General features: G+C 42.6%; 2 protein-coding genes across 7 annotated transcripts in view; both read right to left on the bottom strand.

Moving 5' to 3' along the window:
- chd9 (chromodomain helicase DNA binding protein 9) overlaps positions 1 to 18,542 on the bottom strand; it is a 72,932-nt gene extending 54,390 nt beyond the window's left edge. For all 4 annotated transcript variants that reach the window (XR_011602476.1, XM_070970662.1, XM_070970678.1 and 1 more), the window contains exons 1-2: positions 18,407 to 18,542; positions 12,418 to 14,124 (exon numbers count right to left, since the gene is read on the bottom strand). Coding sequence is in view for 3 of the 4 variants with exons in the window: in XM_070970662.1 (XP_070826763.1) it covers positions 12,418 to 14,016 (1,599 nt within the window). In the remaining variant the exon portion in view is untranslated. The remainder of the gene's footprint in view (positions 1 to 12,417; positions 14,125 to 18,406) is intronic.
- Positions 18,543 to 19,915: 1,373 nt separating this feature from the next.
- aktip (akt interacting protein) lies at positions 19,916 to 26,820 on the bottom strand. Of its 3 annotated transcripts, none has more exons than XM_070966581.1 (10): positions 26,649 to 26,820; positions 25,792 to 25,916; positions 24,044 to 24,255; positions 23,464 to 23,528; positions 23,041 to 23,141; positions 22,708 to 22,796; positions 22,234 to 22,332; positions 21,750 to 21,857; positions 21,601 to 21,661; positions 19,916 to 21,407 (listed from the first exon to the last, which is right to left on the bottom strand). In XM_070966581.1, the coding sequence occupies exons 2-10, from the start codon at positions 25,837 to 25,839 to the stop codon at positions 21,300 to 21,302; spliced, it is 891 nt and encodes a 296-aa protein (XP_070822682.1). In that variant the 5' UTR covers positions 25,840 to 25,916; positions 26,649 to 26,820; the 3' UTR covers positions 19,916 to 21,299. The 3 variants fall into 3 exon arrangements, with proteins under 3 accessions (XP_070822682.1, XP_070822675.1, XP_070822667.1); XM_070966574.1 differs by having other exon boundaries at positions 24,044 to 24,252; positions 26,649 to 26,808; XM_070966566.1 differs by having other exon boundaries at positions 25,792 to 25,913; positions 26,649 to 26,767.
- Positions 26,821 to 27,632: the final 812 nt, after the last annotated feature.

Here is a 27,632-nt window from a genome sequence, read left to right as displayed (position 1 = left end):
TCTGACTGGAAAGGATTATTTACTTGTTTTGAGTAAAAGCAAGAAAAAAAAGCAAAAAAGAAAATAAAACAAAAAAAGAGGAAAAGAATGAACAACATAGACATGCTTCAACGGTCCCTTGGCGCAAAGCCACAGCTCCTTGGCAACTAAACGGTTAATATGCAAACAAGCCTGGCAGATCTGTGTGAGGGGGAGTGGCTTCCTTTAAGGACAGAAGAGGGAGGGAAAAAGAAGGGGAGGGGAGTAGCAGACCTGGTGAAAGGAAGCGAACGTGCGTGCGTGTGCGCCTGTGTGTGTGTGTGTGTGTGTGTGTGTGTGTGTGTGTGTGTGTGTGTGTGTGTGTGTGTGTGTGTGTGTGTGTGTGGTGGAGAGAGAGGCTGGGTGGCTGTAGAGGCACAGGTGTCTGTCTCTGAACACTCCATTACTTCCTTATCAAAGGGACTGTATTATTGCACCACTGCTCTCATTTCTTGCCTGTACCACTGTGAGAGTCTCCACTAAGTCGCCATTAGGGAAATGAGAGCTGAGAGCTAACATAGTACTGACTAAAAAGATGGCTACCCACCCATCAGTGCTTCTAGTCTTCAACTAGCTGCTACTCTGGTACACAGAGAACACAGCCATTAATCATCCAAGGTGCACTGAATGACAGAAAAGGCATTTTGATCTCTTACGCACTTGTATTGGTGTGTACACAATGCACATTTGATTGGTTTATTGGTCATTTAAGTTTTAAACTTCCACAATTAAGGGGTAAAACACTGCTTGGCTGATATAACGCTAATGTTAAGATTTCCCCGACTAAGATCTCATACAATTACTATTTCATCGGAGGGATCAAAACGGACCTGGCCAATGCATTTAATACAGCACTACTGAATTATCTCATTGAGAATCAGTGAACATCCATGAGACAGCACATGTTCAGAAATGATTTGGGGTGGTTTGACATCCAAAGCTTAAGAGTTGGTTGAGACACAGAGAAATAATCGCTCATAAACTGCTTATCTGTGAAGTAATTTTTTTTATCTGTAAGACTGCGTATGAAAGCTGCACTCTGGGAGCCCCTTTGATCAATATTAATGTCAAAATGCAGTTCCCTGCAAACTCCTGAAAGGTTGAAATACTTAATACAAAATCTGTATGTGGGAAACACTATAAAAAAACATTTGTGATCAACAGATCAAGATTGGGTTAGTCAACATGAGAAGCTGCACAAAATAACAGACGACATAAAGACTTGCCATGAGCAGCTGAGAGCCTCTGCCAACCAGACAAGTTGCATTTACATGTTTGTCCAGACTCATATAATGTATGAGTAATAACAAGTATTAAGTGTATTTTTTGTGAAATTAAGTTATTACTATATTGACAAGTTTGATTCCAGTGAATAATGTCCAGTGAGAAACACGCTGTCTTCACTTAGAGGCTATTTTTCCAGAGGAGTGCAGAGGACTGATAGAGAGCTGCATCACATGGAGCAACAACAACCACCTGAAGCTCAATATCAGCAGAACCAATGAGCTTGTGGTGAACTGCAATGCTTCAAATATGCTGCAAAAAATACATCTTCAACCCCACAGCACAAAGGATCTTTACAATCAGCACAGTTAAAAGGTTGACACGAAAAGACGAGTGTCACCAATTCAGTATCTGACCAAATGTGAAATACGGTCACAGTCTGCCCTTCTGTTCCTGAGTTATGGTGCTGAATAATGGCCAGAAAAGTGTTTTTGCAGAACATTATGATGCCACAGTGAAACTGACCTTTGACCTTCTGGATATAAAATGTCATCACTTCATCATTGTGTGAAATTTTGCCATAATTTGTGCTTGGCCAAAAATGTGTTTTGTGAGGCCACAGCGACCTTTCACTTTTGACCACCAAAATGAGTCCAAGCAGAGCTTCGTGCCAAATCTGAAGAAATTCCCTGAAGTCATTCCTGAAATACTGACTTTGTGAGAATGAACCATATGTTCAGACAACCCAAAAAATGAAATAATGCCTTTGGCAACAGCTGTCGGTGACACAGAGGCATAAAAAAAAAAGAAAAAAACAAATCAGCTCCGCCTCCAACTTTGGCTAAACCTTCCCATTACTTTTTACACTTCCTCGAAAAGTGCTGTTTACAAAGAATATGCTTGGCCTTTAGTGTTTCTCACAGAACAAAAATATCATAGATGCCTCATCACCATCACCAGATCTCATACCTATAGCTTTGTTAATGAAACATACACTGCAGAGTTAAGTCTAGGTGTGTGGGAAAAAAAAAGAAAAGAAGATTAGACCGTTCTAATTAGGCCTACAGCTATAGGCCAGTTTGCAGCCACATTGGAGTATGAGGCAGCTTCAGTGTTGCTAAATGAAAGGAGACATGATGCACAGGAGTGCTTCCTCAACCAATCAAATACAGCACCATGCATTAATGATCCTTTATTTGGGGCCAAGAGTAACAGTAGCTGAGCCGAGCACGATGCCCTCCAGAGAAGCTGCTGAAAGTCTAACAGCACAGTAATACTACAGTCGGACCTGCTCCATCGTCTTACTGAGCCTGTTAGAAGAATAACACAGGGGGAACAGTATAGTGCAAGCTCACAGTTTAAAAAGAAAGCACTTCAACTGCAACAGCATTGTAAGAAAACAAGCAATGCCGGGTTTCATGTGTACAGTGACACACTTATACATGTGCTACCCACCATCCTGTGGTGGCCAATGAGAGGCAACTAGGATTAACTGCCCTGCTGCCATGCTCAAAGGCGTCTGGTCAGCAGATTTTGAGGAGTGTGAGCAGGTGTATCATTAACCTTTCCACTTACTTTTTAACTGAGCAAAGAACACATATAACACATAGTTTGCTGTTATGTAGTTTCTTACAATAAGCAATTTTAAGCTTTAATTAGTCATTAATTCCAAACTAGACATGCACAATATAAATTTCCAGTTTTAGTTTTGTGCAGACTTATTTGGAAAAAGACAAAATGAAAGACAATGTGTACACATGCAAACACCCTTCCCTCCTTCATTTCACTCACACTCTGTGTGTCTCAGGACAACAGGCCTGCTGAACTCCCAAGCAACTCAAAGCCAGCACGTATTAACAAAGACAGCCCATTAGCAGCCATTCCTATTAACTAAAAGCTTTATGACTGTAGATGGATCCAAGATATCAAGTGTTAGAGGGACAGCATGTACACACTGTGATCTGGCTAAGACAGGACTGAACACTAGGGGGTGACTGTGAGGAGAGAGCAGGAACACGTGGTAAATTGAAAAGAGGCCTGCCATCACCTCTGCGTGACGTAGCTGTCTGAATCAGTCTAGTGAAAATACCACAGTGTTCTTCTGCATTTGACTGACACAGGAAAAAAATGAAAGCGAGTAAGAAAACTAAGAAACAGCCGACAATGCTGTGTGACAAGTTGTGGTATTGCTATTACTCTATCCTCGTCCTTGTTTTGTGTCGTCGTTTAGTTTGGCTTCCTCATTATACAAAATACAGAGTACAGTACAGCCTGAGCCTGGCTCTGTGTCAGTCAGGCCCACTGACGAAGAAGAGCCGGCAGTGATTCTAACTAGGGCATCTGCCCAACTTGCATCTTTAAGAGTCAGCTCAGAGGGCAGTCGCTCAGCAAGATTTAAGATGATATTTTAAGGGCTAGCACTATGCAAGCACCAGTGAGCATGAGCCAATGTGAAAGCAAGAGGCCATCCATCCACAGAGGGACACCCTTCATAATTAGTAGCTAACTCCCGCATTGTACATACCAGCAGTGCCAGTGTGGATCCTTTGCTGTTCAAGCACGGTTCACCGCTCTAAATGCAGATCTGTTTCCTGTTTAATAAAATATTAGTACACATGAATCTGTGCAGAGTTAATGTCACGGTAACCTGTGTGGCGATCACATACTGTCGGCTGCGTCTTTTCACTTGTTGAATTGCTACAAATCATACATAGTTGCATGTCATTTTCTCATGGAGAGGAGTGCTGAATCACTGCTCGGACGTTTTGGAGGAGGTCTTGCATACTTAAAGGATAACACTAGTTTATTATGACTTGAACTTTATGTCCAGAAATTTAGCAATCATTGCCATCAGAGATGCAAACACTGTAGTCACCAAGGGCTGTACTGAAATCTGAAATCTACAGCAACAGAAAAGAAGATGGGGCAAGAAACGCGGTGGGAAGATGATCAGGATAAAAGCTAAAAGTTTAGTCCGATTATCTAAACCAGCTAAATTGGAGGTAAAACCTTATACAGCTTCTGAACCAGCAGTATCAGTAACGGTCCCTCATTGCAGAGGAAAACTGAGCACAAAAATACACCAAATACAGTGGATCAAAGTTGAACTCACATTGATAAACTCAGATTGAGCTTCCGCATCACAGCAGTTACTTTGTTGAGTACAATGTTATCATAGAAACAACAGCCAATGCAAAAAAGATCAATCTTGTAATAAGCCAGGACTATGCTTTGAAGTGGGTCTCCTCATCCAGGAATCTGAACTAATGAAAAATGTCACTTAACAATATTTGAGTGCTCCTTTGAAATGAGATTGTTATCCAGGTAACTCAGAAGCAGCACAGGTAGCCTGCAAAGACAAGACAATTTTGCAGGTGCTATCGAGCACAGCTACCCAGCAGAGGAATTAAATAAGTTTTGCATATTAAACAGCTCAAGGCTTCTGTGTACTTTACATACAGTGAACTTCTTCTTTAAGGCTGCTTTTATATTTGTTTATTTGTATTTTAACTGTGGTTGGTCTGAGTAATGACACGGTGCTCTCTGAATCGGAGATGGCACAGCAGGTGAGACACCAGGCAGTAAAGTGAAGCTGAACTGTGCAAAACATGCAAGCCGGATGATGCCAGTCATTAATGGGAACATCGGTGCAAACTGAAGAGCAGAGCTGAGAGGGGGGTCCCTTAGGATGCTAGAGAGAGAGAGCCAGACAGAGAGAGAGAGCGAGGGGATGAGAGAGGGAGGGATGAGGTGGAGGGGAATTCAGCAAGGGGCTCACTGCCAGACCTTTACAACTCCTTCATTATTGAAGCAGTGCAAAGTGAGAGCAGGGCCAAAGTCTGCGTAAAAAGGAACACACACAGAGGCAACTACGTACATCTGCACACTAGCAAGACGGAGCGGGTGCGTAGTTGACCTGCTTCATGATTCTACTTCATCAGGGTATGATGAAGTAAGGACCCCCCCCCCCACCCCCGCGCGCGCGCTTTCATTTACACCGCCTGCTCAGCACAAGCAGGTGTTTGTGGATTGAATCTTCCCAGGAATGGTAGAGGCCAGGCTTTCTCCCACCAAAAAAAGAGAACATTGTGAACAGGATCACTGATAGATTGAAGAAAAATATGCTAAAAGACTGGTGCTAAGAATGCTGTTTTTTTCAGTTTAGTAAAGATAATGGAAATTTTGTTGGAAATGGAGGTAATTCTGGTCTCTGACCTCCAATTATTATGAATTGGAAATTTGTTTGTGTCGACCAAATAATCAGATATAGACACTGTAGTGTACAACTGCTTGATCTGAGAGAACAAGCTGTCAGGGGTGGACTGTACTGTTTCAGGATCATTTAATTGCTGCATTTGCTGCACTACTTTTTCCACATAATTTTAATGACCGATTGCAGGACAAACATGAGAGAACTACCAGCGCTATCTGTTTTAAGTGTTTTTTTAGGATAATTTGGGATGCTGTGTAAAACGCCTTGATAATTTGCTCATCCTGTCTGACATATACTCACATGACAACAGTACAAAGACAAAGTATTTAATGTTTGACCTCATCAGTTTCATTGATTTTTGTGAATATCTGCTTAGTGTGAATTTGATGCCAGCAGCACATTTCAAACAAGTTGGTACAGTAGCAATAAAAGACTGGGAAAGTCCACAACTTTGCCAATCTTTGCTCCTAAAACACCTGTTTGGATCATTCCACAGGTAAACAGGTTCATTGGTAACAGGTGATAGTATCATGTTCACCACTTGGTGAACACATGATTGTATAAAGGCTCGGAAACACTTTGTAAAACACCTGGCAGTTCATCACATTTAATTTCAGACACTTAACGAAGAATACCCTCAAACTTATGTCTGCTACACCAACAACAGTACACAAGGGGCAGTGATACACAGGGACACATTTTGTGAACAATTTGGTTTGGATCGTTGTTGTGTACCTTACCATCCTGTGTCAGTTTCCTGACATGTATCAATTGATATGTGCACCCTTGTAAGTTCTGCTTATTAATTTAGTAAAGGTTTGGTTAGACAAGCTTCATTCTGGAAGTCTGCTACGAGTACTTCCTCATGCTAACTTACAGCTAAAATTTCTAAATGATAGTAAAATTGCGATTACAATCATCCAAACCTTTCATTTTTATCAATCATATCCCACTCAGCAGAGTGAAGGCACTTTGAACCGTAGACATGCCAGCATGATAACAAGCTGCATCAAGCTAACAGGCACTACCCTGGTTTTGGTAGAGGTGGTTTTGTGTGGTAACACTTAACATAGGTAGAGGAGTCCAGCCAAATTTTACTCCACCAAGCCAAGGAAACCTGACAATTAACAGGAATACCAGGATTGGCTCTACACTCAAATGTCTGCAGCATGACGCTGAACCATGAATCCTCAGGACTGCTGAACATGTGCAACTGACAGAATTTTTTACCCATCTGTTTATTTAAATTGAACTTTGTGTGAGCCTTTGTGCCGGTACAGTAGCTTGACTCACTGCACAAGTGAGTGATGACAGACTGATCACATACCAGTTTAGACAGTGAACTTTCTTCTTCAAAAATTAACAGAGAATTGAGTGAGTCAATTGCCCTGTCAACAGAAATGCAGTGTTGTAAAATACAAGCACAACACTCAATAAACAGGTCTCGACTTACAACACAGGCGTCCCTGGCAACTAGCTAATGACTTCCTACATGACACAAACTTGTTTGCTGAACTTACAAATCAGTAACCAGTGTGCCAAGCGCTGTCTCTGTGCACAATGTGGCCGACATTACAGTGTCAAAGTCAAACTGAGGCGGAAAAAAAGAAAAAAAAAAAACACATAGCAAGTAGAACAGTGGGACACATTTATTGCAGCACCACTAACACTCACTGGCTTCACTGTAGTGAGCTGTGCTCAAGCTTTACTTGATATGAAGATGTTTTATTCCAAGAATCCCTGCCTCCTACCACAAGATGACAATCACTGTGTCAGCTGTAAATACAAGGGCAAAGGGGTCATTACCCCTTCACTGCTTTTCTAAATTCTTCTGCTGCACCCGACACTGACTGAGGCATATTTACAAGTGGTTTTCATGCTGTCTTCCTCAAGAAAGTCTGGAGTCTTTCCATGCCCAGGGACATTCAAACCAGTCAGCTTTCTTTCCCCTCTCCACCAATCAAAGGTGAACATGAGTTCAAGGAGGTTACCTCACGTTACAACCAAAAACTGCATTCCAGCCACACACGCAAAAAAAAGAATCCTCCACATTTGACCAGTGAGTAAACACTCACCCACTCATCAGCCCCCAAAAATATTCAAAGCAATTTAATCCTTGGAGGAAGAGACAAGGGAGGGACAGAAGGAAAGAAAAGCAGAATAAAAGAGCATACTTTAAAATCAAACCTACTGTGCACTTTGGGCTGGCAGCTTTCCCACATGCTCCTGACACAGTCATCCAAGTACAGCTCCCTCCTCCCTCTCCTCTCCCCGGCTCCTCCCCCACCTCCTCTACTGAGCCCTCCCCTTCCGCCCACAGCAAAGACCGCCTGACTTCCTGTTTACCTCTGACCCTTAGCTATCCCCCGCCCCCACCTTTATCTGGCAGGCCTCCAAACAGACAGGCCGATGAAGCCGGATGCAAGTAAGCAAGAGAGAGAGACAGAGAGAGAGAGACAGAGACAGAGGGAGAGAGAGGGTTGTGCATGGATGTTGGGGGAGGTGATCAGAGGAAGTGTGCAAATGAGACAGCCTATCACCATGTGGCCACTGAAGCAGCAGGTTTCCCAGGGGTGTGTGTGTGAATGTGCAAATTGTGCGTGTGTGTCGCATGTGGGTGGTGGGGTGAGAACGAGGGTGATGCATGGTGTCAAGTTTCAGGGCCGATTATGGCATTGCCTGCCCAGTCTGGTCGGCTGGTTGGTTAGGAGTTATATAAACCTCAGAGATCAGGAAGCACCAAAGCTAGCATATCCCGCATACACTCCCCATCCCTGCTTGCAAACGCACACACATGCCCTAAGTTGCTTACTCGCGACACAGCTCAGAGGCCAAGGAAGGGGGAGAGTGAGCTGCGATACCCAGTCAGATAATAAATCTAAACCAGCAACGCAGGCATAGAGGGAGGAGGCACCTGCTCAGTGTCACTGCCAGGGGGCCTGTAGTGGCTACAGCAGCCCAGGCCATCAGTATCCATTAGGCTCCACTCCCGTCTCTGTTTCTATTCTATTCAGCAAGGGAGTCGTTTCAACCCTTATATTCGAAGCCTTTGGTCTGATGAAAATGACAAACAGCAGAGTGGGGCAGCAGCGCACAAAATTGCAAAACCAATCATTAAAAATACATGTATCATGTTAAGAAAATAGGGATGCAAATTTAGCAGAACAGATTAAGGCTGATGTAACATGACAATTGAAACACCTGACTCATCAAGAGAAAGTGGCAACATGCAGACACTCAGGACACTTCAGAACAAGTCAGTGGTACCTGACAGTAGAAATATGGAATCATTTAATCTTAATGCCTGACTATTGTTGAGGCTTGCTTTTTAAAAATATAATTCATTAATATCAAAAAAATCTGTCATGGTGGCAGATGATGTGAAAATGTTACCTGACACAGCCAATATTTACACTGTATTTGGCAGGTGGCAGGTGCTAATTTCATTCTCTACTGACAACTGTTCATTTTTCCAGGTCTAGTCTCTGTTTTTATATTTATTTATCTGGAGCATCAAATTACCAATACACTGTCAGTCTGCCTATCTCATTTCAAAAACAGTGTAGGAGCTAGTAAAGAAATTTAAGTGCAGACCAGCTGGATATAACCTAGATTTTAGAGTAACCAGGTTATTGCAAATTATTTAAACATGTTCTCACCACCCCTCTATAGTGATTTATGGCACCAGTCTGGTTTCATGTGTGCACATAAACATGGTGGCCCATGTCAGTTTTGAATTGACATGATGATGGTTCCTTAGATACGAAAGGGCATGACTGATACCAGTTTGAGTACGCCGCAAAAAGGTCTTTTAAATGTGCTGCCGTTGCCCCACAAATCTCCAAAACCACTTTCCCTTTTGCCTTTGGGGCTTACTTTAATTTGTAAACATATATAGTTCTATCAAATCCAAATTATGACACGGGATTGCAATCAAGAGTACAAAACAGGAAGGCACAAATCCCCCATTGAAAATGAACTGAAACTGGATGTCAAAAGTTTAAATCTCTGGAAAAAAAATGTTCAAAATCAAACAACGAATCAAGACAACAATCAAGATCCCCAGCATTTTTTAACACTACTGTGATGTGTGATGTTTACATTGAATCCTTGGACGAATCCTTGGAACACTGTAGTATGATATAATACATTTCTGCAAGAGTAAAAGATCAGATAAAGGTAAAATCTGTTTGTTTGTTTCAGTCCATATTGAATTAACTAACTTCATAACTGTCCAGCGACCAGAGAAATCAAGACACTGGATCACATGAATGTAAATACCCGCTAACCTCAACACTGCCACAAGGCAGTCCTGCTCAATGATCTGTAACGTTGCTACACATATTCCTTCGCACAGTTATTTTGTCTGCCACATGCATAGGCATCTCAAAAGATGTCAGTTTCGAATTCCTGACTACACACAGCACAGAGATTGACTCACATGAGTACACATAAGCATCACAAACTGGCATCCAGCTCAGAAGGGTCTCAGCAGAGTGCTTGATGTCTATAAGCTCAGAGAAAGCCCCTAGCAGTCCATAAATGTTGCTGAAAATGACTCATAGAACAGGCTAGTTTGACACACATCTGTTCACTTGAAATCTGATCCATTGCAAAAAGGACTTAAGACATGATTGTTTATGCAATTTAATGTCTGAATAAAGCAACGTGTGTGGTGGTTCCCAGAGTTAGAACAGAACTTGGGAAAAAAGCTTTTAAATATGCTGCTCCCTCCTCTTGGAATAATCTACAGACTGATCTGAAATTATCAGAGCTGATCTCTCTCAGGGACTTCAAGGCCATAATGAGGGATCGAGAGGAAAACTCCCTTGATCAATGTATCTGTTTTTGAACTCTTTTGCTTCTATTTTATTTACCCCCTCTGATTGCTGTTATTATTATTATTTGATTATTGTTATTGACCTGTACCCTTGTATTTAACAGTTGTTTTATGTCTGTTCATATTGTTGTATATGTATGTTTTTTTGTGATAATGTTGTTGGGCTGCCTTCTTGGCCAGGTCACTCTTGGAAAAGAGATTTTAATCTCAATGAGGCTTTACCTGGTTAAATAAAGGATATATAACCTTGGACAATTATTCAATCTTGAACCCAGGTGCTCATCATAGCTGCAGCTGACCATTACAACCTCTGGAAACCCTAATTAGCCACATTCACTGTGGGGGGGTGAAGAGTGGACAGCTATCCCCTGATGCCTTGCCTGTTCAGCAAACACACTATCAGCAGGCTCTTCACACATCAGTGCACATGAATAGCACAGTCAGCCTGTAAGCATCAACACAGGGCTGGGTGTTGACACAGACAGGGAGAGGCTCGTTCATATGGCTGTGGTTCATGGCCCCATTTCAATCAAGGACCTTTGCAGATGGCCAAATGGCCTGTGTGGATTCGGTCTGGTTAGGCAGCCCACCAGTTCTGCTTTGGCCTGCTGCCTGTTGGGGCATCGTCGAGCCAGTACTCAACACAGGTTGTATTTTGGCTTGCAGGCACAGGTTTGGTTTCAGGCGTGGAGAGATTTAAATGAGTCACTCAAACGGTTTTACCATAAAATTGCAATCATTCATGTGTTTACTGCACTAGGCTAAGTGCAGATACTGAAACTATAGGGTTGGTAAGATAATGTCAACCAACACCTCTGTGCTGTCGGTGGCCATGAGAAACACTGTCAGCCTTGTCAACATGTGGGCCATGAAAAACACAAGTGCTCTTATAAAAATTCTGTAATTCTTTGCTGCCCTCAACAAAATATGTTGAATTGTTGGTACAAATGTTGTTTTTGTAAAAACATTGCTGAAATCTAACAAATATTATCAAAAAGGACCACATGGATGTGTTGAAATTCACACATCCTTTTTAACGTGTGCAGACCATGATCAAGCGTCTGTTGCTTTTGCTGCTAGTCATGTGTCACTCGTGGGCCAGGAGGCTGTGTGGATGCTGCTAAGTTACTGGCCAACTGAGGTCCAGGAACCGCCTGAAGCCTGTTACAGCCAGCTAATGCATTCTCCCAATCTCCCCCTACGCCTCCCTTCTCTCATGCTCTTCCTCTCTGTCTCTTTCCCTCCCTGTCTTTCCTGAACTCTCCCTCTTTTTCCATGAGCTACTGCTCTCCCCATCTTCCAGTCTGCCCCCCCTCCCCCTCCCCCCCCCAAGTACTAACCACTCTCCTCCACCATGCTCTTTTCTTCCTGCCCACTCTCTCACATGTGCAGTCACACACAGACACACAGAAACGGTGGCAGCTACCACAACAGCATGCAACCTCCCCCACGTTCCAGCAAGGCAGTGTGCAAGCGCCTCTGGCTTGCCCTGACCCACATCTTGATATAGCCCTAAGTATGCTTACAGCTAAGTCCTGAAGACACTCCTGCCACTCTTAGCCTAATCAGGCCTGACCTGCTGTCGGCGTACTGGGTAGATAGACAAGACTGGACTAACCATTATCATTTTCAGAAGGCTTTCAGATGGCCCTAGTTACCACGTCTCCACCTTCCCCCACTCCACCACTGATTGCAGGTTTCCAACTAGAAAAGCACATGTTCTATCTGGGATAGTTAGTTAAACATTATATGAGTGGCAGTGGGCCATGCGACACTGGGAAAAAAAAAACATCAATTGACTTAATGTCAGCAAAGAAATGTTCTCCTGCAGTAAAGCATCTAATTTCTTCAATTAATTTCACTTTATCAACCTTCACCCCCCTCCAATTCCCCTCATTAAATAAAAATGAGAAGAAATGGGGGAAAAAGGAGACAGAGCATAGGCTGTCCAGATATCAATTAATCAATTACATTAGGACAAAGAGAATATTACATTCAAGGGATGTTCAGCAACAGGCTTGAATATCCTGCTATGCATGTGCCTCAATACAAACTAATCCTTTACATTATATTTTTTCAGTACCAAAAATGAAAAATACTGAAGTTTGTAACACAGTGTTACCTTCTCTTCCTTGTATTCAACAGGTGGTGGTTTTCTGTGCTCTTGGCCCCTCTCCTGACTGGAATCGGCCCAGGAACAGCTGGATTCATCCTGTTGGCTGAGAGCAGCCTCCAGCTGGGGCAGTAGGTCAGGCAGAAGGTCCGGAGGCTCCAGGCCCTCTAAGTCTCCCTCCTGAGTCTCTGATGGCAGGAGATTGTCTCCCAATGCTTGGTATCCATTAGTGTTGATGGCCCCGCAGCTCTGAGGCTGCTCAGAGGGCAGTTGGCTGGCTAAGCTGGGGTAGCAGCTCATTGATTCACCAAACATTTCAGATGACTTGCAGTTCGCTGGGGTTTCTCCAGAACATTGTAGGGCCCGGAAAGGGCATTGCTCTGCCTGGCTAACTGGGGCCACAGTGTGCTGCTGACTCATAACTGGTGTGGATGGAAACTGACATACTGTCCCTGACAGCTCAGGCATAGCAGCACTGAGAGGTGCATTGGTGGTGGTGGGCCTTGACACTGATGCTGAGGACAAAGACTGCTGACTAAGACTGGGTATTTCTGGCTCTCCAGGGTAGGCAGGGTACGGAGCTGGTTGGTAAGCAGTGGCAGAGCTGACTGAGCATGTGGACAGGGTGTGAACCATAGATGATGAATGCATGGGAAAGGCCAGGTTGGGGTCTTCCGGTCCTGATCCAGAGAAGGCTTGACCTCCCCTGGTCAGCTGATAGCTACTCTGCTGTTGCTGTGTTTGTAAGCAAGTCCCACTCAGAGAAGCATTTTGACTATCCAAATAAGACTTACTTGGCAGGGCCCTTGAATGGAACCTTGAGCCCCCTGCAGCTAGCTGGTGCTGAACCTGCTGCTGCGTATGGTGAACTTGCTGCTGGCTCTGAGATTGACCTCCCTGGTGAAAGGCGAAATTGTGATGCTGCGGTTGCTGCAGTGACATAGTCTGTGTGCTAATTTGTTGGTGCTGGCGCTGGTTTAACAGCTGCTGCTGATGGCTTTGCTGTTGTTGCAGCTGCTGCTGCCGCATTCTGTGCTGTTGCTCCTGTTGTTGATGATGATACGGGTGGTGCTGTTGCTGCTGTGTTGGTTGTTGTCTGACATGAAGTTGCTGGCTGTGCAGTTGCTGGTGCTGCTGATGACAGAGCTGTTGTTGCTGATGCTGCCGCTGTTGAGATATGGGGTGGTACATATTCCCATTCTGGTCTTGGTTGCCCCACATTGGACTGCTACTATTACAGAACAGACCATTGGATTGAGGTACTTGGCTCACAGCAGCATTGTGGTACTGGCCATGTTGGTCTGTAATCATGCCACTGTCTCCACCACTTCTGCCCCCAAGGCCAGAAAATGCCTGCCCAATAGGATTCTGTGTCTTAATGCCAATGTAGTGACCCATCTGCTCACTGTAAGTAGACATGGCTTGTTGGGTAGAAACTGGTGGTATCATGTCTTGATGTTTCCCTGGGCCTAGAGGCTCCACTTGGAGGGGCTCAAAGTCAGCACTGAGGTTTAGCTCATCCACAAGTGATGGTGCTGAAGGGAAGCCATCCTCATCCAGCCCTTCCAAACCCCCAACAAAGAGGTTGGGGTCATTAAAGAAGTCCATGGCCGAGCCTGGAGGGTAACTGGAACCTTTGGAACTCCACTGGATCCAAGCTGGTCCCAATGAGCCTCACTTTCTAGAAGGCTACAGCATGTCCATTATACTGGGTCACTGTCCAAAATACAAAGGGAAAGAAATATTAAAATAACTGTGTTTTACTAAGCTATGTATGATCTTGATTAACATCAGATGACAGTTTGCAAACAAACTACAAGCTCCTCATTAAAATAATGAAGCTGAAACACACACATACATGCAAATTAATAATTTTCAGTCTGATAGTGTATGACATGACAACTTATCAAGCATATTATTTCCCCACAACATCTATTTTTATCATCAGTTTCCTCATCAGTGATACATGGTTGTAGGCTAACAGAATTGCATGCATGGCCATGCAGTGCCAAAAAAAAGCTTTCAAATGGCAGGTAATGGCAAGGTCAGACGGATCTGGGAGAAATTTGTTTCTGTCAATTAGCGATCAGCACTGCCTTTCATGTGTGTAGCAAAGCAGCTGGTGCAAACCAACCGCCAGCCATCAGCAGGTGCCTCTTCCTGTACCGCCTCCCCTTTCACACACACACAAACCACCTCAACCCCCGACCCCGCAACCAATGTCGCTGCCTGCCCTGCTACTGCAGAATGTGTGGGAGGTGCAGACAGCTGATAGAATTTCAACAGCTAGGGACACAGGCAGATGAGGTCCTTTGATTGTGTGAGTGTGAGTGTGCGTGTGCGTGTGTGCGTGTGCGTGTGTGTGTGTGTGCGTGTGTGTGCGTGTGCGTGTGCGTGTGTGTGTGTGTGTGTGTTCTGCAACCACAGAGCAGCAGAAGCTTACCCAGGTCAGTCATTATATGCTGACTTGCTATGTACACAGTCACACAAAAGCACAAATAAGCACAGACGTTTATACAGTATCTTAGTGTGACTTGTAGAGATGTTTATCATTTTAATTGTTTAATATATATATTTAAAAGACAGCCAGGCTGATAAGTGGTTAAACATAGTTTATTGGAAAGTGGTATTTTCTGCATATTCTCTTAAATACACTGGGTGTTGGTCACAGTCTTTCTGTACACAACTATTGGCAGCCTCAATTACAGCACCTGTGATTTGTAATAACAGGCCAAATAAATCACTAAAAATGACCTACTTTGAAAGCAAATACATAGTACATCAATAACACTGCATCTGACTGGATGCCCATTGCATACTCAGGTCAAAAATGGTGTGGCTAAATATCTTTAAATGGCAATAAACATCACCAGGCACAACATTAATGTATTTGTGCTGTCTGCAAGCAAAACTTGAAAAAGTAAATATTGCCAGTATTTTCATATTTGACAAACGCAGGCATAATGTCTGAGCTTTTACACTAAAATATGGTTGTAATTGCCAACTTTTCAACATTTAGGACATAACGTTAAAAAGGTCAATTTACCTTGGTGGCCTGATTGGCCTATATTAACCTAAATCATCCACAGAAACTATCTGTATCACGATTGGTTCTTTGGGCTGGAGCCTCTCCCGGCTGACACTGAGTGAGAGGCAGAGCAAACCCTGGACAAGTCGCCAACAACCACTTATGCTTCTGTTCACACCTACGTGCAATTTCTGAGTCACCATTAAACCTAATCTGCATGCGGTTGGACCGTGAGAGGAAAATGAAGCACCTGAAGAAACCCACACAGGCTCAGGGGAGGATATCAAACTGCACACAGAGAGGCCATAGCCGACCTGCAAGTCAGGACCCAGAACCCTCTGCTAATCACTGCATCATCATGCCATCCTGTTTGTTCCGCCCTGTCATTCTGTGCCTGATTTGTCGCTTGCGAGTAGGTTTAAGAATTAATGTGACACAATTCATGATTTTTAGACACTAATCATAATTTGCCATGCCTGAAGTCTTTCAAGTGTCATGTCACTCACCTGATAAGCAAATACGTTTTGCACACAGCCTGATCTGCTACTAGACTATGTACAGTGCGTTGTCTTTATTTCAACCCAGTCATTTACATGATAACTCAATTTTAGTGTTGTACAAGCAGAATATTAAATCAGAATAGATAATATCTTGTTCTGACCAGAAATTCTGTGGAAGAACAAGACCAGGCTGTAGAATGCTACTGGACATATCCACATGCTGGGCTTAACACTTAACTCACAACTGACACTAATTTATCCAATTTGTAACAAGTCTAATTTTCAGCAGTTCATTCTGCAATTCAAAATATCAAAAACACAAAACCTAAACCAAACTTATGTCATAAATAGAAGAAGAAAAGATCACTCCCTCCACCAGCCCAGGTCAAGAGGTCCCAATGAAAATCTGTTCATGCTCATGAAGCCAATCCTGTTTTCAGTTTGGCGTGTGCCTCCAACTCCAGGTTAACTCCAGTGCTTTATTGACTATCCTGTTTGTTGGGTAATCATGGGACTGTGCTGAAATGTGACATTCCCACTTGTAACTGTTTTTAAGCTTCTTTGGATGCCATATAGGCAACATAGTGATGATTTGTCTCACACTCTGTAAACAAGCAAACGAGAGGCATGTGAAATCACTGCCTAAGAACAGGAAAGACAATAGAGCTAGAAGAATTATGAGAAGAAAATGTGTCCCATCTTAGCAATTTAAAATTACAACTTTTCCCCAATCATACTCAAGTGATAATTATACCATCTCTAAGCCAAGTAAATTGATTTTTTTTAAAGTGTCTAAAGAGGTATTTCTATGCACTGGGGTTTGTAGTGACACTCTTCTAAGCTATATTGGCTTTGTGCCAAGCACAAGACAACTATGAAGCACTTGAGTCCTTTCATTTACTGAAAACAAAAAATGTATGTCACTTGTGTTATCTGGAGTGAGCTGCAGTAGATACTCTCTTGTTGGTGACATTCAAAGTAACTCTGAGACAAAGCCACACCCAAGCTGAAAGCTACGATGAAGTAAAGAGTCCATTCAAGCTGAATTTACAGCAGTAGACTTGAGGTAAGGCAGTATGTACCATATGACAACTGAAGAATAAATTAAAACACGTTGATGTCATATTTCCCATGTATCGTGAATCAATGCAGCTTGTTTCTGAGCCTGCAAGCCAAGACACTGCTAACCCTGAACTATCTGGCCCCACCGGTCCCCTAAAGCCCCTGTCGCCTTCCAGCTGTTCCCTCCATAATCATGACGTTGTCAGCGCCATCCAGGCACGTGCAACTCATGGCTAATGTCAACAAGAACTGTGTACGTAACCGTCCCGAGGTTGCCATTGAACCCAGGGACTGTTGTCAACAAATGGTCTGATGGCTCACTTCTGCGCACCTCGCCAAACAACACCAAACCACGACCTGAAGCTTAGACAACACCAAGGTTGTGGCAATATGACGTGACGGTTGAAATGCGTAAAGTTAGTCACGTTGGGGTAAAAAAGTGCGTGTTGCTGTGACTGGATGCGCATTTCATTTCATTTAGTAGGCCTATTCAGAGCTCTTTAGATGTTTTAATTGGTTACAAAGGTACTATGGACACCTCACAGCGCGTTTGTCGTGTTTTCAATGCTCGGATAAGGAGTCGTGCTCCCGTTAAGCAAACACTGGTCTCACCTCTGAAGTCAGCTGCATCCTCTTCATATTCAACTCAGCAATGGCTTCACCCCCACGAGCGCGGTGTTTGATAAGCCCGCGAGGCGCCAACGTGTTGTGTGTTGCGCGACTTTAAGCCCAACTGCTCGCCCACTGGAAACCAAAGAAACGCACGTGGGGCATCTGATTTGAGGGTTCAAATGTGAGGCCGAGGCTGTTGAGACGGGTCGCACGTGCTTCTTGACCAAGCTTCCACTTAAGAAGCCACCGGATTCAAGAGGTGTCGTGACGCTTCCTCACTGAGAAAGAAGAGGAGGGGGAGGAGGCCGGACATGGATGAAGAGGTTGACATTGATGGTGCCCGTGATAATACAACTAGTTTGTAATCTTCGACCGAGTTTTGTTTTCATCTCTAATAATGCTGCCTACGTACTGGCACTGCTAACAGCAACAGCGTCCACATACAAGTGCGGTGCTGACTGAGCACGGCTGGTCGCTGTCAGTTCAGGACCACCATGACCAAGAACCACGGAGGACGACTTTTCTTTAACCCGGCTGAGAGAACAATGTGAAAGTACGATGGCATGTGCCGTTTTATAAGCGAACTTACAGGAAACTAGCGCGGACAAGTTTGGCAAGTCAACAGTCTTGTTTTCTGCCGGGAAGACACGCACTCAGCAGAGCGGTGTGTCATCAGACAGCTGAGGCGAGCCCCGCTGACTGACTGTCAGAAATTTGACAGCTCCTAGCCTGAATAAAGCCCCTCGAGCCCGAAACATCTCTCAAAAAAATCTGACATAAAAGTGTTATTACTTACCTGAAACGAACCCAACAGTGTAACATTAGACGTCAATAGGGAGCGTCCTATCGGCGAAGTTGTGACTGTGTTGTTAGTTGTACTCCTGCTGGCGACCACGGCGCAGCAGCTCTGCCGCTGCTGCTGACGTGACCGTGATAACACCATATTTGCATATTAGTGACCTCCTCTCTGATTGGACCACCGACAATTCATCACAATTTCACCTTTCCGCGTGAAGTTAAATTCCGGTTCCCACAATGCGAGCACTTTATGAGCGGTGGCACCTCCAAACAGCAGCGGAGAGCGGCTGATTAAATGATGGATTCATGTCTAAAGTCCTTATGTTGACAGAGTGCATAAGATGGCCGCGCACAAGCCAGAGCCAATCCGGAGAGGTTTTACTTTGGCACATGCACCGGAGTCGCTCCTCAGCGCAAACATGACAGGAGCGGGAGAGCTGCCCTCCACCGTGGGTACATATCGGCCTCTGGTGGCCGATTGGGGGACATACTGCTCTAAGTTAATGTACGACCTGCAGGTGGGAGACCCCGGTCAATCAATGCGTATAGAAAGGATGTAGAAACCAGGTTTTCAGGGAAAAAATGTGCATTTACAACACAAACTATGGACTTCTAGCGCCGTTTCAAAAAAAAAAAAAGAAAAAAAAAAGAATCCTAATTAAAAAAGGACGAACCGGAAGTGACATGACGTAAGAGACACCAGCCAAGTTTAGCCCTGAGGAATAACTGTGAGTTTGACACTGAAAAGGTTGTAAATGTAGATTCATCTGTGTATGGCGTACTGTAAAGTTAGAACTATGAGCCTGCAGGTGTCCAAGAGACCAGGCAAAGACGAGGATTAGAAAATCTAACGAAATAATAACAGTGGTGCGGAACTGAGTTTCCGATGAGTGACCGGCCTGTATGTATCTGAGAGCATATTATCTTCTTTCGGTTTGGCCGATACACATCAGTTGTTTGTGTGTGTTTACACTGACTTCATACGATTGACAATCTCCTTGGTACACGAGTTTAATAAAAGCATACTTTAATGACCTGAGTTTGCACGGACTTAATCAGTATATAGACCAATTCAAAATCCCTATAATCAAAAATACATGTAAAAAAGAGGACGAACATATTTGTCTGTGTAATGTCCTTCTGCAGTTTATTACACAATATGTAAACTTGCCCAAACGTGGATTGTATGTGGCAGTAGTGAATACAGCTATTAGAATGCAAATAAGTGAAATGTTCCTCCCACGTATAAATATACAGTTACTGTTACTGTTTTTCCCCTTTGCCCCCTCCCCTCCAGTGGTCAGAGGAGGCCTAAGTCAACTGTAGATAAGCAGCATATGACCTGTGAGCAGAGTAATCCTGGGGGGGGAAATAAATCTTAAAACGTAGATCAATTTCACTTCAGAAAGGTTTCTATATAACCTGTGCTCTCTGTGCATCAGGAGTCTCAGATCATTGAAACCACATATGGCAATCCCCACGTGAAAACAAAAATCTGAATTATGACTTAGTTTTTAATCATTTTATTGATTTCAGAGAAAAGCATTAAAACCTCATGTCATCTACGCAGTAACGTCTTCCACAAACCAGCGCAGGAGTGGGTCCATACAAAACAGCCCAAACTGCAGTGTGTGAAGTACACTGAGATTTCATTACACCGTGTCCTTTCACAGCAGCTATTAATAGATGTAACATGTTTCAGCTCCGTGTCTGCTGTTCTAATATAATCATTTCATTCTGGGGTTTCCACACATTCAATAAACTCAATCCTTTTCCCACATCCTTCATTTGTCATATTTGCATATTGAAAACTGCTTGGCAATATCACTATCAATTCAGCCACAGCCCTCTACAGATGAAGACAGCACAGACAAAGTGACATTTTTCTGGCATGACAGCAAAGGTGAATTCCTTTAACTCGATGAAACTCTGAAACTAGATGATAACTAAACCTTAACAAAATAAATTTCTGATTTCATTTCAGACATATGTAGGAATCCTGCACCGTCTTTGACTTTAGAACATCTCTAAAGGAGCTTAAGTAACATTTACAAAGACATGTAAGAAAACCAAAACAGTCACTTAGAAAATGCAAGCATCAATGCAGACATCTCGCTCTTAAAGTGAAAGCTTAGCACAGCATCCATTATTTACACATCAAACCTTTAATAACCAATGGTACATAAAACATTCAAATGATTTAAAATCAGACAAAATAAAATACACGAGCTTACATATTTAGCATCTCACTTAAAACCATATTTGCCTGCTCTGCTTTATTTATATACTTATAAATAAAAGACCTATGTAAAACAAAGTTTACATTGGAATTAAAAGAAATCACTGTCCAAGAAGAAACAAATATAAAACATGTCAATCAAACTGGGTAGTGATAGAGGTGGAGATTAGGATGTTTCATTCACAAAGCTGTGACTGACAACATTCCAAGTCTGACAAATGAACAGTCCTGAGCCAATTCCAACAAGTGGTATAGATCATGTAGTCCACTACACTTAGCGTATGACTGCAAATTGCTTTGCTCATACTTTCCAGCTCCTTTTGGTACAGTATGTTATATCACCTAGCCCAACATGTGCATGGATCCGAAAATCTAAATGAGAAAGCTCTTTGATTGCAACGCAGCCTAAATGAGGTTGCCGAGACATCCATTTGTCATCGTCAATTTACACATGGTACAAACTTTCCTTATTCTAAAGCTGTTTGAGGAGATGCCTACAAAGCTTTTAAAGCCGAGCGATAACACGGAGATATAACAAAGTTCTCCCAGCTGTTTCAAGGATCCAGTTCGCAGAATCAGCTGAGGCAAGCCGGTGGCTTTGCATCAGATGCGTGTGCCTCCCTCTAGTGGCTGCTGCGGCGTCACTGCAGGCTCAGCTCTGGGGAGAACTGTCATCTTTGCTGAAGGGCTGCGTCGATCCAGGCTTCACCCAAGACAACCCTGACACCTGTGTTCCCTTGTGATGATCCTCAGGCCGTCTCTAAAGCATACAAAGGAAAATTAGAAGCAGAAACAGTTCGACTAATCCAAGTGCTCATAGCTCAAACTCCATCTTAAACAAACATTTCGGGCTTTAATTCTGGGAGGAGAACTGCAGCAGATTACACTATCCTGCTTATATACACTTGAAGATGACACAAGTTGTCTTTCTTGTTTTCTTTTTTAGAACTTACTTTGTACGTGAACATCCGCTCTTTTGCTTCCTCGTGAACAGCTGGGTTCCATGGAGAAAAACTACCGAATAAATAAGAGAAGGAATGTCAGCATGTAAGAAGTAAGAGTGAGGGTGGAAGAACGTTAACAGTGGAGTGAGTTCACCAACCTTATTGCGTAGGGATCTTCTATCTTGGGCTGGTCAAAAAGATGACTGTTGCATAGTTTTACACTATCCACCACTTTGCTTTTGAACAAGTGCACGTCCTTTTCATATCTGAAAGTGGAAAAAAACACGTCCAAACTCATTAATGACATAATGGCTTGTGCATGCTGGCTTACTGGGGCACATGATCCAATTAAATAATCATTAGTGCTATTGGTGCTATGTTCAGTTTTGGTTTAAAGTGTTTTAGAGAGGTATTGTTTCAGCTGTATGGTCATTTCAGAGGCTGAAGTTTGTGGTGCTGCTAAATTGTACTGCATTATAGCATTTTCTGCATCCATAAAGGAAGGCTAAATAAACACCTCTCTGAATCAACATTTGAAAAGGCATTAACACTGACACTAACATTAGAGGGTAAGAATCACCGTTTTCTGGTTCATCTCTTACTTTAGGATAAAGCCAAATAAGAGGAGGCTCAGACACTCACAGCACAGCAGCCTCTGGGTTGAGGGGTTCTGTGGTATTGATCTTGTAGAAAATTGTACGTGCGTACATCAGGACTTGCCAGATGTGGTTGTGATTCCGTCTGCAAGAGCACAACATAAGGAATGGAGAACAGCTTAAAAAAAATGTCAGGAAGATGGGTGCATGATATCACAAGCTGATGGAGAAAACTAAAAACAATCAAAGGGCAGAATACTTTGTACTTCTTTGAAGACTACTTGAAAGTGACATTCCTAACCTTGTTCAGACTGATGACATAAGTTAGAATAAGAAACTAGGAGGATATTAAGATGTTCTGCCTCTGCTTTGAACACCATGCTTTCAATTTTAGTTCTTTGAAAAAATAGTTTCCTTTCAGACTCACTGTGTTTCCTTTTACTGGTCCAAAAGATGACTCTGCACACAATGTCCAGCTGAGTAAACTCGTATAATACTCTAATAGGTGATGTGTGTGTACCTCCATTTTGTGAAAGCTCTTCTGACATCAAGCTCTCCAGACACAGGATCAACAAGAGGATGGAAGACTGGGATGTCGAAAACTAATTTCTGAAACAAATCATAATGAAGAGATGGTTGAGGGTTTGCCCCCAATTTTTTTCTAAACAAAATGTCATGGCTGTTGTGTAACACAAAAAAATAGTTGCCAAGATCATTGGTCAACTGTCACTTGGTATGGCTCTCAAGTGCCTTCTTTTATTTCATCCGAAATACTTATCTTGTGCAGTTCAACTGTTTAAATGCGATTATGAACAAATTTTCAGATGATCATTTGCAAGTACACTATACTTACAGGACACTCTCCATCTGGATAGTTATCTGGAATATACACGGTGAATTTGAAGACTCCATCCTGGTACAAGCCATGTCTGATGAATATGACCCCAAACCACACTAAACAGTGAGAAACACCACAGTTCAGAATCTTTACTTCTATCAACACAGGTATGAACCATGCTCAACACGGCAGTGTAAATGCACCAAAAGTTTATCTAAGATGGTGCAGAGACTGCGTAGACAAATGATATTTTCTGCAGAATATAGTGACACGTTGTATAGAATAGAAAAAAGTACAAAACATTATGCTACATAAATATTTTTGACTTAGTTCTGCATCTTTTTTGTGAAGTAAATGATGAACTTTAAAGAATGAATGCACTAGTAGCCACATATATATGTATATAACATGCATGACCTTCAAAAAAAGGGTTCTTACTTAGTGCCGATTTGTAGGATGGCTGCACATATATTCCAGGGAGTTTCTGCTTAATCACTAGTGTGCTGCAAGTCACATGGTAGAAGAAGTTAGATCAATACAAAAGACAGAAGACCATGCATGGAACTTCTTTTCTTCAAAGGTTCCAAATTAAAGGGAGACTTTGAACCTTATTTAATACAGACTATGCCTGTATGTTTTAAAAGCAGGTACTATCAACATATTTCAAAAGGAACATTAAGTATCAACATGGAAGAACACAATGCAACAAGTGCCAAGGGAATAAAAAAACAAAAACAACTGAACTTTTAATAGGTTGTTTGCACATGACGTCACATCACTCTTTTGTGATGGCGCCAACTGCAGATGGAGGGCCAGAAGTGATTTTCTGCATCGGAAACACTATAACACACACTCAAAATGCTAATGTTTTGCATCGTTTACGGTTGCTCAGATCAATCAAACCAGGAAAGCACGAGTAGCTCCATCGCGTCTATTGCAGTTTTCACTTTTGGCCCTCCAGCTGAATTTTGTGTCATGTGACTGCAACAACCTATTCTGATACTGGACCAATACTTACAACTCAGCCAGCAGAGAGTACTCCAAGTAAAAGGGGCCATAGGAGGCATGTGTGCCATTGGCCGACTGGGCTGGGGTGCCTGTTGATGCAGGCTTAGTAATAGGGGCTGCGTTTTTCGGAATGGGTGGGAGCTGCTTTTTGCCAAAAGGTAGCCGGGCTGGGCTGGCTCTCTGCTCCCCATGCCCACTCTGTTCCTCGTTGTCAGATCTCTGCTGTTTAGTATGAGAAATATAACAGGAATCTCAGTGAGTTAGCTGTAAAAAATTAGCTATGTGAAAAAGCAGGCTGACAGAACAGCCTTTAAAGCCAGATAAGAGAAGACCACTGTTTGAGCCATTATGCACACCCAAGAGCAGACCAGCTACCCAGGGTGGTGACCATGTGCTGTGACCAACCTCTCAGGTTACACTTCCCATCTGGTTTACAACTCATCAGGAAGTCGTGTCTAGACGAGAGCAAGCCATTTCAAGTATAGCTATCATTGCATCTCACTGATGCTGTTCAGAATGATAAGAGTTGTGACATTGCAGTGTGACTGTGCACATGGAGCACACAGCAGCAGGATGCCAAGAATGCATCAGGAAACCACAAAGAAAGTTGCTGATGGCTAGCACAATTATGCAAGGAATGCTTGCAGTGAACAGTGCGCCAATGCAACAGATCTGGTCTGCACAATCACTGAAGTCAGACTTGACTGCAGAGGGTTTCTGAAATGTTCCTCTGACTGGGCAGAAAAAAAACAAACTTACACCCATGCTCAAGGTACACCCTTTGCTTCCTCCACACCTCACCAAAATTGCACCAACCTGCTAAAATTTACCTGCCCTGCCTTTTGTTGGTGGCAATTCAGTGAAGCACGAGCCAGCTATAAGCCACTGACACCAGTAACACTTACTAGTTTTCCACACTAAGTAAGAGTGGATTCTAGTCATCAAAATATATCTGAATTTTAGGAAGTTGTACAGCTGTCTTTTTTTTTTTTTTTTTTTTTTTTTGAAAAATGAGAAGAGGACTACACCCTGGAGCACTGAGGTATTAACAATTCCAGTTTAACGAGATTCCTAGCAAAATGAATACAAGTGGCAACAGGTGTAGGATATAACATCAATACAAATAAAGATTGTCAGTACAAACACAGAACAAAGTAACTAAAAAAAACTAGCAAGCCTTCTCAAACATTCAATGATTGTTTTCGAAAACTTGAAACAAAGCTGTGACAGCTGAGCACCAACGCATCACCTTCATGTTTAACAGGTGTTGGTGACAATGATGTGATATTCTGATTCACTGACAGACAAAGTCACAGTTCAATGGCATGAGTCGGTCAGTTTATCGTCCCCTGGTTATTCAGCAAACATACAAACTTTACCGATGATTCTGTTTTGATTAACCCTTTAAAGTTCATCAGTAAAGTAATGATGCATACAAGTATTATGGTTTTAAAAACAAAATACGTTGAATGTACAGGCTGTCATCTGCATGTCAAGCATTAATGGGTTTTAAAGACTTTAAAGAGGGCCAATTTTCAGCTCTGTAATTCCCAGGTGACTACCACATCCAGCAGATCTCACAGAAGGGCTTCCACAGACCCACACATACTTTCACACCATTATCAAATGCAAGCTTTCAGTCATAGTCATTGTCTCTTTGCTATCAAGTTTGATTATTTCCTTTTCCAAACATAGTGCTTAATGCGTGGCTTTCAGTTTTGTTAAGCATGTTACAGCTCAGTGTGCTTAATCTTTTACCTTACGACTTGTGTTGGCAGACATGCTCCAGAAAGGGTTTAGGTTCATTACTCATTCAGAGGTTCAGATTGGCGTCCCTCTCTTTTTGTTGGTCCCACGACAAGTGTGGTCGCGGCCATCCGCTGCTGTGATGAAAAGAAAACACATGGAACAAATGACTGCTGCTGCAGTTTAGCTCAAATGCACACTAACTTGAAGATAAACACACAGTAAAATACTTAATGCTGATCTAGGGCAACCAAATGGCTGTCACTGACATCATTAAATTTTCCTGAGGTGGCGACAAAATACAAAGTGAGAAACGTTAACTGCTACTAACGTTTCTCCACACTCATGAAAAACGAGGGATTGTTTGGGATAGCTTAGCTTCGTGCTAACTTGGCTGTTTCGTGAAGTAAGCTAGTTAACTGTTGTACTGCTATCGACGTTCAAAGAGTCTGTTGTGTAATGTTAACTATTGAAGGCTGTCGTAGGCTGGTAACAGCACTTGAGAAAGCCATTTCAGTACAGTTTGCTATTAATATCGTGGCATATCGAGTTATAATGTTGGTGTCACTCGCCACAGCCTAAGGTTACAGTGCTATCGTTGCGTTAGCTTACATTATGGACCTACGTTAAGTAGTTAAAACGAATGCAATTTAGCTGACAGCTGGAAATCTGACTAAAGAGTCTTACGATGCCCAAGACTAGCTAACGTTAATATCCACTCAGACGTTGTCTCGCTTGCTGTCCCTGAATCAGTGCTCTTTAAGTACAACATTAGCTTACAAGGCTACATTTGACGTTGCTCACAACTTGACTGAGTTATTTCTTCAATGTTAGCCCTTAGTGAAAGAAAGCTTAGCGATGTAACTCACCGTATTTGCTAAAGAGCTGTCAAGATCCCTTTAACAGAGGTGTTAAAGTATGTCCAGGTTTAATTTTCGTTGACAGTGGTCAAGTGCTAGCCATTCGTTTGGGTGTCATCCCGGCTAACTAGCTAACACAGGATAGCTAGCTAAACAATTTGACAGACACAAAAACCGGAATTCAATCTAACATAATGAGGGGCGTTTCGGGGTGTGAATACGGATTCTCATTGGTTTATGTGATAAACGTCTTCGCAGTTGATTTGCTGGTACTTCCATCACGTGAAAGAAAAGGTGTATTTGACTGGCATAATATAGCTGGAGTGTCCATGGGTTGATGTCAATCAAACGGTAAGAACAGTCTGTTTGTTTCAGAAGAAAAGGGGCCTTAGCCTACAGGCGTTTTTCACAGCAGATATTTTGACCTGTCACTGCAGGAAAAGTTCAGGTGGAGCTAATAACATTAACAATGACCAGGTGCCGCCACCCCCCTTCCATGTGACACATGCATTACTCAGCAAAAGTAGACAGTGAAAATTATTATTAAAGTTTGTCGTAGTGACATCATACTAGCAACATTACACCTTTCACTACTGTTTCAATGTCTATATCTGTAGAAAAAACTAAGCTAAACTCAACACTTAAACAAATGTAATCCACAAAAAGCCTTCTGTCTGTTTTCTTTCTGTAATGTAGCCTTTTTTTTCTTTGTATTCAATTAATAATTGAATAATAGATGTAATAGTTGATTCATCCATTATCAAAAATTGTCGTTAGTTGCAGCCCTAGAAATATTTAGGATGTTCGGTTTTAGTGTTAAAGGACCCAAAATGTCACAACTCAGACAGATGAGACAACAGACAAGTCATGGTTAGGCACCTGAGTACAAAAAACAAGAGTCAGGGAGGTACATAGCTGAAAAACAGAGATCAAAAAGTACCTAAGAATCTCCTGGTATTGGTTGTTACCACATGGAGAAACTGACAATTTGAC

The sequence above is a fragment of the Chaetodon trifascialis genome, chromosome 1 (assembly GCF_039877785.1).
Source record: "Chaetodon trifascialis isolate fChaTrf1 chromosome 1, fChaTrf1.hap1, whole genome shotgun sequence".
NCBI classification, from domain to species: domain Eukaryota; kingdom Metazoa; phylum Chordata; class Actinopteri; order Chaetodontiformes; family Chaetodontidae; genus Chaetodon; species Chaetodon trifascialis.
Note: the sequence above shows the minus strand (reverse complement) of the source record. Positions and strands in the feature narration are given on the sequence as shown.